The sequence below is a fragment of the Camelina sativa genome, chromosome 13, assembly GCF_000633955.1.
Source record: "Camelina sativa cultivar DH55 chromosome 13, Cs, whole genome shotgun sequence".
NCBI classification, from domain to species: Eukaryota; Viridiplantae; Streptophyta; class Magnoliopsida; order Brassicales; family Brassicaceae; genus Camelina; species Camelina sativa.
In genome coordinates this window covers 293,514-305,991 of record NC_025697.1, presented here as the reverse complement: position 1 = coordinate 305,991, position 12,478 = coordinate 293,514, and the positions used below count along the sequence as shown (strand labels likewise).

Here is a 12,478-nt window from a genome sequence, read left to right as displayed (position 1 = left end):
ACGACACCGTCGTCTTCGTCTTTTTCTTGCTCTTCCTCATCTTACTCTTCGTCGTCTGTATATCTGGCCAAGTCAAAGTCTCTAAACGAATCGGAGTCTCACCGTGCAGAAGCTATTGAGGACTGCATCGAGTTCTTAAACTCTTGTTCGTCTATGTCGAGATCAAACTCGATCTCCACGTGGTCTTGCTAAACTACGGGTTTGACCGATTCAGGTTCGGGTTCAATCGACAAAGCTTCAAAAATTATTATTATTATTCTTTTGTAATGTAAAAGATTTGAAATTTTAGGGTTGCGTGTAGATGATAAGTTGCTTCAGTTAGCTAGTGACTACTTAAAAGGTTATAATTCTTCCTTCTTTTTTAAAGTTTCGTAACAAACTCTAAACCAAAGTTTTCTTTTGTTTTTTTAATTGTTACCAACTTGTCACTTCTTGGCAACAATATACTCGACATGCAGTAGATAAATCAAATATGTATAAGACATTTGGATTGTTATCGTTTCAACATGACTTAGATGTTATGACGTTATTTATTTAAATTATCATGTTGGTTTCTAAGTCGTACCGTTCACATCTCTGTTTACTTTTCTTTTCCAAGTTGTGCATCTTTCGAATATCACAAAACCATTAATCCTACGCAAAAATATTAGTTTTATAGAAACTATAAAAAAAAAAAAAAAACAAAGTGGACNACTCTCTGTCTTCGGGACATTCATCGATAAAGTATCAGACAAGAATATGTCTCAAAGAGGATTCAAAAGAGTGAGCTTTAGTCCGGAATCAGAAGAAGCAAACGACGAACCAATCTTTCTAACACACACCGGTCTCAGCTCATCACGGCATGGTCGTCGGAGGGTCGTCGTCGGAATTCTCAGTTTTGGCGTCAGTAGCTCGCCGGCAGCAAGGAGATTACTCCGGCGTATAGGAGCAGGAGTCGGTAAAACGTTTCGTTTTGTATCTTTCGGCAAGAAGAGTAATAACACGAAAACGACACCGTCGTCTTCGTCTTTTTCTTGCTCTTCCTCATCTTACTCTTCGTCGTCTGTATATCTGGCCAAGTCAAAGTCTCTAAACGAATCGGAGTCTCACCGTGCAGAAGCTATTGAGGACTGCATCGAGTTCTTAAACTCTTGTTCGTCTATGTCGAGATCAAACTCGATCTCCACGTGGTCTTGCTAAACTACGGGTTTGACCGATTCAGGTTCGGGTTCAATCGACAAAGCTTCAAAAATTATTATTATTATTCTTTTGTAATGTAAAAGATTTGAAATTTTAGGGTTGCGTGTAGATGATAAGTTGCTTCAGTTAGCTAGTGACTACTTAAAAGGTTATAATTCTTCCTTCTTTTTTAAAGTTTCGTAACAAACTCTAAACCAAAGTTTTCTTTTGTTTTTTTAATTGTTACCAACTTGTCACTTCTTGGCAACAATATACTCGACATGCAGTAGATAAATCAAATATGTATAAGACATTTGGATTGTTATCGTTTCAACATGACTTAGATGTTATGACGTTATTTATTTAAATTATCATGTTGGTTTCTAAGTCGTACCGTTCACATCTCTGTTTACTTTTCTTTTCCAAGTTGTGCATCTTTCGAATATCACAAAACCATTAATCCTACGCAAAAATATTAGTTTTATAGAAACTATAAAAAAAAAAAAAAAACAAAGTGGACCCAGTTAGGAATTCAAAAAGAGAGGTCGAAATCAAAGGACCATAAGACTGAAAAAGCTTCTTCTTTTTTGACCCAATATTTTGATTTCTTCCTAGCAGAGAAAGTTAAAAGTAACAATATTTAACTTGAAATTCTGATTCTTGTATATTTTAAAACATAAAAGCTCATCATAACAATCATTTAAGCGTTATAGGAATTGTAGGTCCCTGAACTCTACAGGCTTTTAAAGAATCCAACGAAAAGTTTGTTTAGTTTTCTTTATTTTGTATCAAACCTCAAGAGTTGAAGCTTTGTGCTGAAGCTTTCTTGAGCTCAAGAGCTCGTTTATAAGGTGGTGCGATGGGAGGTTGAATCGGGTCCAAACTCTGGTATAAAGATCCATCTGCTTCTTTAGGGAGTGGGTAAGACCGGTCTGAGTCATAACCGGTTAAGTCACCACATGCCAAGAATGGTATATAAACTTTGTTAGGTCCTTCAAGCCAACCACTGCTGCAATCTGCAGAGTGCAGAGTACCAAGAAAATAGAAAAATCTTCAGAACAGTATCAAAAAAATAAAAAATTAAAATTAAAATATTCTCTTTTTGAAGCTGACGTGATACTAACGAACATTTCTTTGTCTTGCCCAAAAGGTTAACTTCACATGAAGAGAGCATTTTAGGTGAGCGTTAGGTTGAGGAAGAGTAAATTGAAAGTGTACTACTCAACACTGCACACGTTAGTTGTGTCTAACTTGAAGAACTTCAGATTTTTGAANTAAACGAATCGGAGTCTCACCGTGCAGAAGCTATTGAGGACTGCATCGAGTTCTTAAACTCTTGTTCGTCTATGTCGAGATCAAACTCGATCTCCACGTGGTCTTGCTAAACTACGGGTTTGACCGATTCAGGTTCGGGTTCAATCGACAAAGCTTCAAAAATNTTCTCCAAGAGACGGTGCAGATCTCCCGGGTTAAATCCTTCTGGTGGAGCGTAATTTTCGCAAACAGCAAAAGCCTCTATAGAAACAGAGTAAAGAAATGCAATGAGAATCTCCAAGAAAAAGCAACGTTTAGATTTTTGATGATTAAACCCTCGAGTAAGGAAATCATATATGCACATGTGAAAGTTGTATTATTTTTACCTATACTCGAATTGCGACTGCTTTTCGGTTTCGCAAAAGTTACAGTTGGGAAAAACAACTTCAGCTACAAATAAGAGGAATTAAACTATATCAGTAAAAGCAACAGTAAACATTGTGAGCACAACATCTAAGCTTACTTGACAGTTAAATTCATAAGCACAACATCTTAACTTACTTGACAGTACAAGAGACTTGTATCTTTCCCGCGGAATATCTTTGCTATAAATTTTCCACCTTCTTTAAGAACATGGGTTACAATCGTTAAGCCCTGACAAAAAAAGGTTTTGCTTGTTATTTGTTATTATTCATGATCATATCATCATAAGCTTCAGGTTAATGCTAAATTTTGTTCTAACACGACACACCGATTCTTATAAACAGAGGCCAAGAAACTTACCGCTAGAATTAGTTGGGACTGGACAAATTCATCCATGTCATGCAAACCGGTAACTGCAGATTAAATTGTAAAAGGCGTTATATTGATAGCATGTAAAAACTGAACGGCCAAACAGACACTATATACACTGTTTTACCATCTGGAGCACCATCACAGACAACCAGGTCCGCTTTGCAGCCATCAAAGTGTCTAATGACCTTAAGAAAAACCGAAAATCAGTAAGCCACAGAAACAGAGTCAAACTCTATGAGATAGGGGTCGAGAAATTTTTACCACTTCAGCAGTCCGAGCATTAGTTATGTCCCCTTGAACCTGGATGACGCCTTCAATTGGAGCCATAGGCTGCAAATCTATGGCCACTATAAGAGGAAGATCTCCTTCTCTGCATAGTATTACAGCAGCAACAAATCAGTTCAACAAGTGAATTATTGAACTAGCACAATTAGACAACTAAAGAGGAGAAACAGAGTGTGATAAATTAAGAAGTATGAAACTTACGTTGACTCAGCGGAAGACTTCGCAGGAAGATATAATTGACGACTCAAGACCTATAAATTAAGTGCACTGATAAGATTCACAACGTGTTCTCTTAATTTTCTCCACTTAAAAATCGAGGAACAAGCAATAATAACCTAAGAAAAAAACAACCAAGGAATCTTGAAATGAATTTTCTAGAGCATCCCCTGCTCTCCCAAGTCAATTTCCCCATGTCTATCACTTCCTGTTTTCCTCTACAGTACACTAACCGAGCTAAGTTGTCAGCTAACTGAGATTGCAACCCAATCACAATCCTGTGCAAAAAGATCACAGCAGTGATAAAAGTAAACCCTAATAATCTCAATAGCTCTCTAATTCAAGCTTTAGACTTTTCTGAACATTTGTTCTCTTCTTCTATGCAAAATGGTTGGTGGTAGTTAACTCGTTATAATGCACACATAAGAGATCTGCTAACTGACTAAGCCAATTCACATTATTCCCATTGTGAAAAAAAATAAACTGACCTGACTTCAGCTACCAGGTGCAGCACATAAATCTACAACCCTCTTCACTCCTGCACATAGGCAAAAAGACAAAAGTTGGAAAGTTTTAAGTGGTCATTCTTTGATATGTCACATTGTTCAGCTGCAAAAATTTCGCTCAAGTGTACTGCATTCATTCAATATATAGTTTTTTGACTAAGATCTCGTCAGATCAGACTTTGGAGTCTGTGGATGAGGGAGACAATTCACTGACGTGGTAATTCCAAATGGGTCGTCAAACAAATAAAAAGACTAAAAATTCAGACATCCACCTTCAAAAATGTTGAATTCTTCATCAATCTGAAGAAGCTTAAAAGCACTTCTCGCACGCCATCCTTCTTCTTTAGCTTTACGATAGTAGATATCCTACAAACAATTGGCCAACGCACAATTAAAACCAATCCACGAGTTCAGTAAATCTTTTTCCCGAGAAATGTGCAGTATTCAAGCTCTAAGAACCAAATAAATTTCATTCGAAGGCATACCCTTTTATCCCGAGAAGCTTTTCCCATGTCTTCTAAAGAAGATAAATGAATTGGTTAACTACAATGAACACAAAGGGTCAGCAAAAAAGGAAGCGGCAGATATATGTCAAGCCAAAAGGTATCTCAGAGGCATTCTATCGAACACGTTAAGGGCACTCTGTAAGAGAGACTATTTGGATATTATTACCTCGATATACTAGAAGAACCCACCAAGTTATCGCACAAAATACAGCAGCAACTACCTAACTGAAGAAGAAGAGTAACACCAAAAGCAGAATTTTAAGCTGGAGCCAAGTGAAGGGAAGGAAGGAGACTTCTCTTTTCTTCTTCTGTAGTTTTTGATCTGTGCCCTAACCAATACGACGAAATAAGAACGTTAATCGTGTCTTTGTACGTTATTGGGCCCAAGCCCAATAATTAATAATTAATAAATAGGCCCATTAAAATTTCAATGAGTTAATTTTATTTTAGCTTTTTTTTTTTTTTTTTTTTTTTNATACCAGAAATAGCAGTGGATTCCTCCTAACACATCCATCCCAAGGGCATTGGGTGCGAATCTTGTTAAGGAAAATCACATCCATTTGATTGATTTAATATTTGGATGTTACTTGTATTGTTATGATTAGAAACAGTCACTACTACTAACCCACTCTAATTAATCTAACGGACAATATTCATTATAACTTTTCATAGAGAGATATTAGCATAAGTTTTGGAGTAAGGGGATGCATAAAATCTTTGCAAGTAATAATGAAGAAAGAGATACCTTTCAATGAATTGATATGCCAACAATATGAATTTGGTCGGTCGATCTCATGTAATGGTCTCACTTCACATAACCATATCCCGTAGACGTTTGTCTTGTCTCCCACCCACTTTTATATCATAATCTTCGACAAGATTTTTTTCCATTCTCAATCTCTTTTTTTTGTTCATCGCCTAAATAATTTTCAAATTTTACTATTCTTCTAAATAGTGACCACTATGAATATGTAATTTCCCCACTATGTACAGAAGAATTGAAAAAGAAAAAATCAAAGTGATAATTAATAAAATCTTGTTCTGTACGTGTGCTTTTATATTGTGATCTACGTTGAGTCGAAGAATCAAACTGGAAAGCTGCTTCTTTCAAGTCTCGGTCCATCTGAAAAGACCCAAAGGCATCAAAGTCCATTTCTTATTCTGTGTTGCTCATAACGCACTAAAAAGCCCATAACTTAAATATTCTTTTTTTCTTCTTCCTAATGTAAACTATGTAAAAATGGTTTCATACATAATACACATTCGTACCCATGACGACGACACTCTGAATCAAATGATCTCACATATCCTACAACTTTTTTTTGTTTTTTTCAGTTTTTTGCCACTAAAAAAAGACATAATAGTATACTTTAATCAGTTCAATGCTCGAATCCAAGATTAGTTAAGTGGATATATAAGTTTGCAAAGATGATAATGATTATAGGATCCAACGGTACAGAAATGGAGAGTGCACAGAGAATAAGTGGAAGCACGCGTAGAGGAACATCAACAGAGGGAGTGCGCTTTGATGACGCGCGTAATATTAGCTGTGAACGCGTGAAGTTTACTTTCTTATTGGCTCAAGCCGACGCTAATATTATTACACTGTCACTTTCACTCCCATCTCTTCCATCTAGTTTTCTTCTCTTATTTTCATTCTTGATTTTAGGGAATAATTAACAAGAAATTTTTGAAAAATATGTTATCGAAATATCAATGTGCACTAAGAAGTAACCACCAACAGAACAAAAGAAATGTGCACTAAAAAAGTGTCAAAATTTTTGTGTATGGATTAACAAAATATGATAATAGAAATATTTTGTGAAGTGAACACTCTGAATATGACAAGTGCTTAAAAACCAATAAGTTAAAATTTCATTAAAACTATATGACCGGCCAAAAAATATACTAAAAAAAGGTCGTAAAAACCATAGTGTTAGTATTTGGTAGTTCCGCATATTCCCAAAACCAAAACCATGGATGATTAGATTACCACATTTATTCGAATTTTATATAAACTTTTAAAACAGTGTGGAAAGAGACGATTTTTAAATACACAAGTCCAAATGATGGAATCATATAGAAGCAGGTAAAAAGAAAGAAGAAATAGAAAAAGCTTCCTGCTTTNTAGAAGCAGGTAAAAAGAAAGAAGAAATAGAAAAAACTTCCTGCTTTTATGCTCTCTCTCTCTCTCTTTTTCTTTTACCTCTCTCTGAACATACACTTATAACAAAGGCGGCCGCATTAAAAGTTCAAAACAGAGCATTTTTGTTTTAATAAGTAGACTTCTTCGTTATTACACTACTCTCCTACTCACTCACAATTCTTAAAGAAGCAGAGCTCTTCACTCTATATCTCTCTTCCATCCAATCTTTCTCATTCTCTCTCTCTCTCTATCTCTCTGTCTTTGTGGCTCTCCTTATCATTTATTAAAGACTCTGCCTTTTGCTTCGGAGGTTGGAGAACGAGATAGAGCTAAAGTCTCTGTGTTTCCTCTCAGACAAAAAGGAAAAAATAGGTAAGAGCTTGAAGACAAATTTTTCTTTCTTCAAAAGATGATATCTTTTCTAATCAAGAAAACCTTTTCAATTATTTATATATTTCTCGAGACATAACTTTCTTTGTGTAAACATATTAATCGATAGCTAATGTCGGGTGAGAAACAACAAGCGGAGGAGGCGATAGTGGTCTCCGGGGAGGATGAGGTGGCCGTTAGAAAAGTGGAAGATTCAACGGCGGAGGAGAATATAGACCACGAAGGCGATGGATTCAGTATTAAGAGCTTCCTCTGGCATGGCGGGTCCGCTTGGGACGCTTGGTTTAGCTGTGCATCCAATCAAGTAAGTACATTAATAATTACGTTTATAAATAAATAAATAAAAACAAAGTTTCTTTATTATAATAAGACCAAATTACTCTTTTCTGTTTGTCCTAGATGTTTTTTTTTTTCATAAAACATTCTTGAAATAAATAATAAATAAGGTTTGTATTAAAAAAAATGGATGCAGGTGGCACAAGTGCTGTTGACACTGCCGTATTCGTTCTCGCAGTTGGGAATGTTATCAGGAATATTGCTTCAAATATTCTATGGGTTAATGGGGTCTTGGACTGCTTATCTCATCAGTGTTCTTTACGTCGAGTATCGTACCCGTATGGAGAAACAAGAGGCCAAATCCTTCAAAAATCACGTTATTCAAGTAATTTCTTCCTAATCTATATGTAGTATTTTAGTTTAACATATTTGATTTCAATCCCATGTATGTATATACTGAATTGAATTGCATGTTTTGTTTAAACAAAAAAATAAAATGGGAAGTGGTTTGAAGTGCTTGATGGGCTGCTGGGTCCGTACTGGAAAGCAGCGGGGCTCGCATTTAATTGCACCTTCTTGTTATTCGGATCAGTCATCCAGCTCATTGCTTGTGCTAGGTACTTCTTCCTTTTTTTTTTACCACTTTCTTTTTCTTTTCAATCTTTTAAATTTACTAGTATAACTATAATATAGGGGCTAATACGTTCTTAATCACCAAAATACCATATAATTAATTTATGTGTGTTTGTTGTTGGTGTGGTGGTGCAGCAATATATATTACATAAATGATAGGTTAGACAAGAGGACATGGACTTACATATTTGGTGCTTGTTGTGCCACTACCGTTTTCATACCATCTTTCCACAATTACCGTATTTGGTCTTTCCTCGGCCTTGCCATGACCACCTACACTGCTTGGTACCTTACCATCGCTGCTTTTCTCCATGGCCAGGTATGTCATCTATCAAATCGCTTTTATCAATTTGGAAAAACCAAAAAAAAAAAACAATGAAACAATAGAGGCTTAAACCGGTTGTGAGATCTGCTGGTTTTGTAGGCGGAGGGTGTGACACATTCCGGTCCGACCAAGCTTGTGTTGTACTTTACCGGTGCCACCAACATCCTCTATACCTTCGGTGGACACGCTGTGACCGTGTAAGTCTTTTTAATTTTCTCATGCATTGTCTAATTCGCCAAAAAAGAAATTAAAGAAACTAAACAATTTATCTAGGTTGTTAATAGTGATGCATTCCTAACAATTAATTGAATAAAGCATTTTATAATTTATTTTCACATACACCATTGTTTTTTTGCAAATATTTTTTTTTAGAAAAAGTAATTACTCTGAAGATCATGTTTCTTCTTTTAAAAAAACTCATCTCTTTTAGCTTCTATATATGCAGCTTTTGCCGGTTGCTTTAGGTTCTGTACTAAACGCACAAACAGACAAAATCATTATTACGAAATAAATAAAGACAAATTTACCAGAAAAATTCTATTTACCTTTTTAACACACTAGCTAGTATAGACTATATATACTAGACTAAAAAACGTTAAGAACTTTTTTTTTTTTATAAACATATTTTTACGATCATTGGAAATCTTATCTATACGTAACGTAACCACAGTGGTCGGACCGGACGGCCAATCTCTGGCCGGACCCATGGATCCAACATTTAAGACTTTTATGCCATTTTCCTTTAACATAGTATTCTTTCTTTTAAAAATTTTAGAAAATTAAAAATTGCAGGGAAATAATGCATGCGATGTGGAAACCAAGGAAGTTTAAGAGCATCTACTTGATGGCGACCCTGTACGTCTTCACGTTAACGCTTCCGTCAGCCTCCGCCGTCTACTGGGCTTTCGGCGACCAGCTTCTCAACCACTCAAACGCTTTCTCTCTCCTCCCTAAAACGCGTTTCCGTGATGCCGCCGTCATCCTCATGCTCATCCATCAGGTTCCTATCGTAACTTAATACACATGTAACATGTTCCACTATATGCATTAATGGTTTGTCCAAGGACATGCTTTTATATACTATACGGTACCGGTCCATCCCAAGAACATTATTCTCTTTCATAATGAAATTAATACTATATATAACGAATCATCTTATATATTATATATAGGTTACATGGATAGACCAATGCGTCTAACCATTTAATTAAAATTGATTATAACATTTTTATAAATGAAAATGTTTATAAGTACTTAATGAATGTTTTATTTTGTATACAGTTTATAACATTTGGGTTTGCGTGTACGCCATTGTACTTCGTATGGGAAAAAGCGATCGGAATGCACCACACGAAGAGCATATGTCTAAGAGCGCTGGTGAGGCTACCGGTGGTGGTACCGATATGGTTCTTAGCCATCATTTTTCCGTTTTTTGGGCCAATAAACTCGGCAGTTGGAGCCTTACTAGTTAGCTTCACCGTTTACATCATCCCTGCCTTAGCCCACATGCTCACCTACCGCACCGCCTCTGCCCGCCGGGTATTACCTATATTCCTCTCTCGCTTACATGTTTACCATTCCTCAGCTATAATGTATGTAGATTTTATGAATTCAGTGGATGACATACATTTATTTCATTAGATAGATACTAGTTTTGAATAGATCGATACCCCCAAAAAAATTGGGAAAAATTATTGGAGGAGAGAGATTGAGATATAAAATAGGTAGAGTGTTATGAGCTGGCTTATACTTTTGCATTTAATCCCAAATCAATGAGGTAGGTCCGTATGGTATACAATGTGACCATTAATATTACAATTGACTAGTTTATAAATGTCTCTAACATATATTCTCGTTGATGATTAAATAAGTAGATTGGTTCATGCAAAGATATATATACGATGTATTGATTTGTTTTTTTGTTGACACGTACGTGATGATCTGGCAGAACGCGGCGGAAAAACCACCGTTCTTTTTGCCTAGCTGGGTCGCAGTCTACGTGATAAACGCTTTCGTGGTGGTTTGGGTCCTAGTTCTCGGGTTCGGGTTTGGCGGATGGGCTAGCATGACCAACTTCATAAGACAAATTGACACTTTTGGCCTCTTTGCCAAATGCTATCAATGCAAACCGCCGCCTCCTGCTCCGATCACCGCTGGAGGTCACCACCGCCGTTAAATCAAGCCGCCGCTAGTGATGTGTGAAAGTGTGATTGAACCCTTTTTCGTATGTATAAAAAGGATATATATCTATATTTTTGGCTATAATTAACCATGTTGAAGAAATCNTCAGAACAATCATGTCTGTGTCTAAGTAAACACCTCCATATTTGTACAAGTAAGCAAGCCTCATGAGGTTTGAGAGATTCTGAGCTAAAGGTATCTTCCCGGGGTCTGTTTTACCAGTCTTTATTTCCTCGAGCCATGATTTTCCCGCGGTTCCTTTGAGTAGAAAAGACAAATCCGGTGTGACTGCAAGAACTTTGTAACCACGATCGAGAAACGGTTTGNGTGATTAGCGTAGCGAGCTGGTGCCTTTTGGTGTTTGTCACGTGCTAATTTTCAAGTTTTATGACAAGACTAATATGTCTTCCTAAACTGGTAGAAAACAACTGGATGCTGACAAAATGGTTATCATTTTAATCAATCAGCCAATCTGTCATATTTGACTCCCCAGGACAATAGTACTCGGTTCTTTTTATTTCGCCCAATTTTGAAATTTCTTATGGCAAGGCAAAGTATGAAAAGCAACTTTGGAATTTTAGAATACAAGTGTTAGGGTTCTGTTGTCAAAAAAAAGAAAAAAAAAAGTGTTAGGGTTCTTGATGTGAAACCTAGCAGGCTTATATAGGCCCAATGTAAAAATATTAGGCTTTAAAGCGAAGGCGATTTGTTTACTTCTTATTGGGCTTTAAATAAGACGTGAAGGTTTTTAAATTCTTTATCATTTATCAACAACAAGTTATCAACAGTGTGTGTGTAAACTAATGGAACAAATTGAAACAGTGAATTATGATGCAGAACTAGTGTCACAGATGATGCAGTTCTCTGAAACCAATTTCCACATGGCACTTCCTTGTTCAATTTCATACTTCTTGCTAAACTTATTCCACAGATGCAAACCATAGCCGCTCCTCCGCATATGAAGAAGCTTGACTTTGACCCATCTCGAGTCTTTCTCTGTTTTAGCCACTCTGAACAACTTCTTAATCTCGAGCCAGTTTACCGAATAGAAAGCAGAAGGTCGCATGACGGTGAAGTTATAGCCACTAGAACCTTCCACGGCTCTAGCCACTCGAGAAACAAGGTACGGTCCATTGTATCCCCATATGTTTCCGTTGAAAGTGTTAGCGAATTCTTCGATGAATTTGAGTAACAGAGGATGTTTCTTGTCGAATATTAGTACCGCGTTGTTCAATCTTGTCCAATTTTTCGACGAAGGATCAAGAGTTTGTGCTCCAATCACGTTTCTAAGACCTTTGAAGCTTTTCAGAACAATCATGTCTGTGTCTAAGTAAACACCTCCATATTTGTACAAGTAAGCAAGCCTCATGAGGTTTGAGAGATTCTGAGCTAAAGGTATCTTCCCGGGGTCTGTTTTACCAGTCTTTATTTCCTCGAGCCATGATTTTCCCGCGGTTCCTTTGAGTAGAAAAGACAAATCCGGTGTGACTGCAAGAACTTTGTAACCACGATCGAGAAACGGTTTGAAGATTGTATAACCTTGAGGAGAATCCAAGGTTGCGGATAGGATCATTAAGCAACCACGAGGATGAGACTTAAAGACACTTTCAATAGCTAATACCTCTCTTTTGCCGAAGAACTCTGCTGATGATATCCATGTCATGACGAAGTTGACTTCACATCCATCACCGACAAACTCAATAACCCTCTTTTGAAACTTCTCAGACAAGTTATCTCCACTAAAAGTCTCAATAACTTGGAGTTTCTCTTTGGTTTTCAGATTAGGAGATTGCATCGTTTGTTGTGT

At 36.7% G+C, this 12,478-nt stretch overlaps 4 protein-coding genes and 1 pseudogene across 5 annotated transcripts in view; 3 read left to right on the top strand and 2 right to left on the bottom strand.

Moving 5' to 3' along the window:
• The window catches only part of LOC109125263 (josephin-like protein), a 4,562-nt gene extending 1,976 nt beyond the window's left edge, over window positions 1-2,586 (top strand). The window contains exon 2 of one of the 2 annotated variants that reach the window (XM_019234407.1): window positions 2,434-2,586. In XM_019234407.1, the coding sequence (XP_019089952.1) occupies window positions 2,434-2,543 (110 nt within the window). In that variant the 3' untranslated portion in view covers window positions 2,544-2,586. Of the gene's footprint in view, window positions 1-29; window positions 350-2,433 lie in introns of those variants that run through there. The other variant, XM_019234408.1, reaches the window with a different exon arrangement.
• On the top strand, window positions 700-1,336 carry LOC104734183 (josephin-like protein). Its single transcript, XM_019234409.1, has one exon. It carries the CDS (start codon window positions 739-741, stop codon window positions 1,177-1,179), a length of 441 nt encoding a protein of 146 aa, XP_019089954.1. The 5' UTR covers window positions 700-738; the 3' UTR covers window positions 1,180-1,336.
• LOC104734182 lies at window positions 1,783-5,038 on the bottom strand (annotated as a pseudogene).
• On the top strand, window positions 6,864-10,773 carry LOC104734181 (auxin transporter-like protein 1). Its single transcript, XM_010453707.2, has 9 exons — window positions 6,864-7,238; window positions 7,366-7,560; window positions 7,729-7,917; window positions 8,037-8,149; window positions 8,301-8,484; window positions 8,590-8,687; window positions 9,283-9,490; window positions 9,772-10,029; window positions 10,439-10,773. Exons 2-9 carry the CDS (start codon window positions 7,369-7,371, stop codon window positions 10,664-10,666), a joined length of 1,470 nt encoding a protein of 489 aa, XP_010452009.1. The 5' UTR covers window positions 6,864-7,238; window positions 7,366-7,368; the 3' UTR covers window positions 10,667-10,773.
• On the bottom strand, window positions 11,358-12,476 carry LOC109128472 (lactosylceramide 4-alpha-galactosyltransferase-like). Its single transcript, XM_019234851.1, has one exon. The coding sequence runs from the start codon at window positions 12,464-12,466 to the stop codon at window positions 11,498-11,500; it is 969 nt and encodes a 322-aa protein (XP_019090396.1). The 5' UTR covers window positions 12,467-12,476; the 3' UTR covers window positions 11,358-11,497.

What these genes read in the sequence shown, in the direction of transcription:
- LOC104734183 (XM_019234409.1), top strand. Translation starts at nt 739, where the DNA reads ATGTCTCAAAGAGGATTCAAAAGAGTGAGCTTTAGTCCGGAATCAGAA.
- LOC104734181 (XM_010453707.2), top strand. Translation starts at nt 7,369, where the DNA reads ATGTCGGGTGAGAAACAACAAGCGGAGGAGGCGATAGTGGTCTCCGGG. An exon ending in CTGCTTTTCTCCATGGCCAG is followed by an intron (nt 8,485 to 8,589) that starts GTATGTCATCTA and finishes CTGGTTTTGTAG; the next exon opens with GCGGAGGGTGTGACACATTC. An exon ending in GCACCGCCTCTGCCCGCCGG is followed by an intron (nt 10,030 to 10,438) that starts GTATTACCTATA and finishes ATGATCTGGCAG; the next exon opens with AACGCGGCGGAAAAACCACC.
- LOC109128472 (XM_019234851.1), bottom strand. Translation starts at nt 12,466, where the DNA reads ATGCAATCTCCTAATCTGAAAACCAAAGAGAAACTCCAAGTTATTGAG.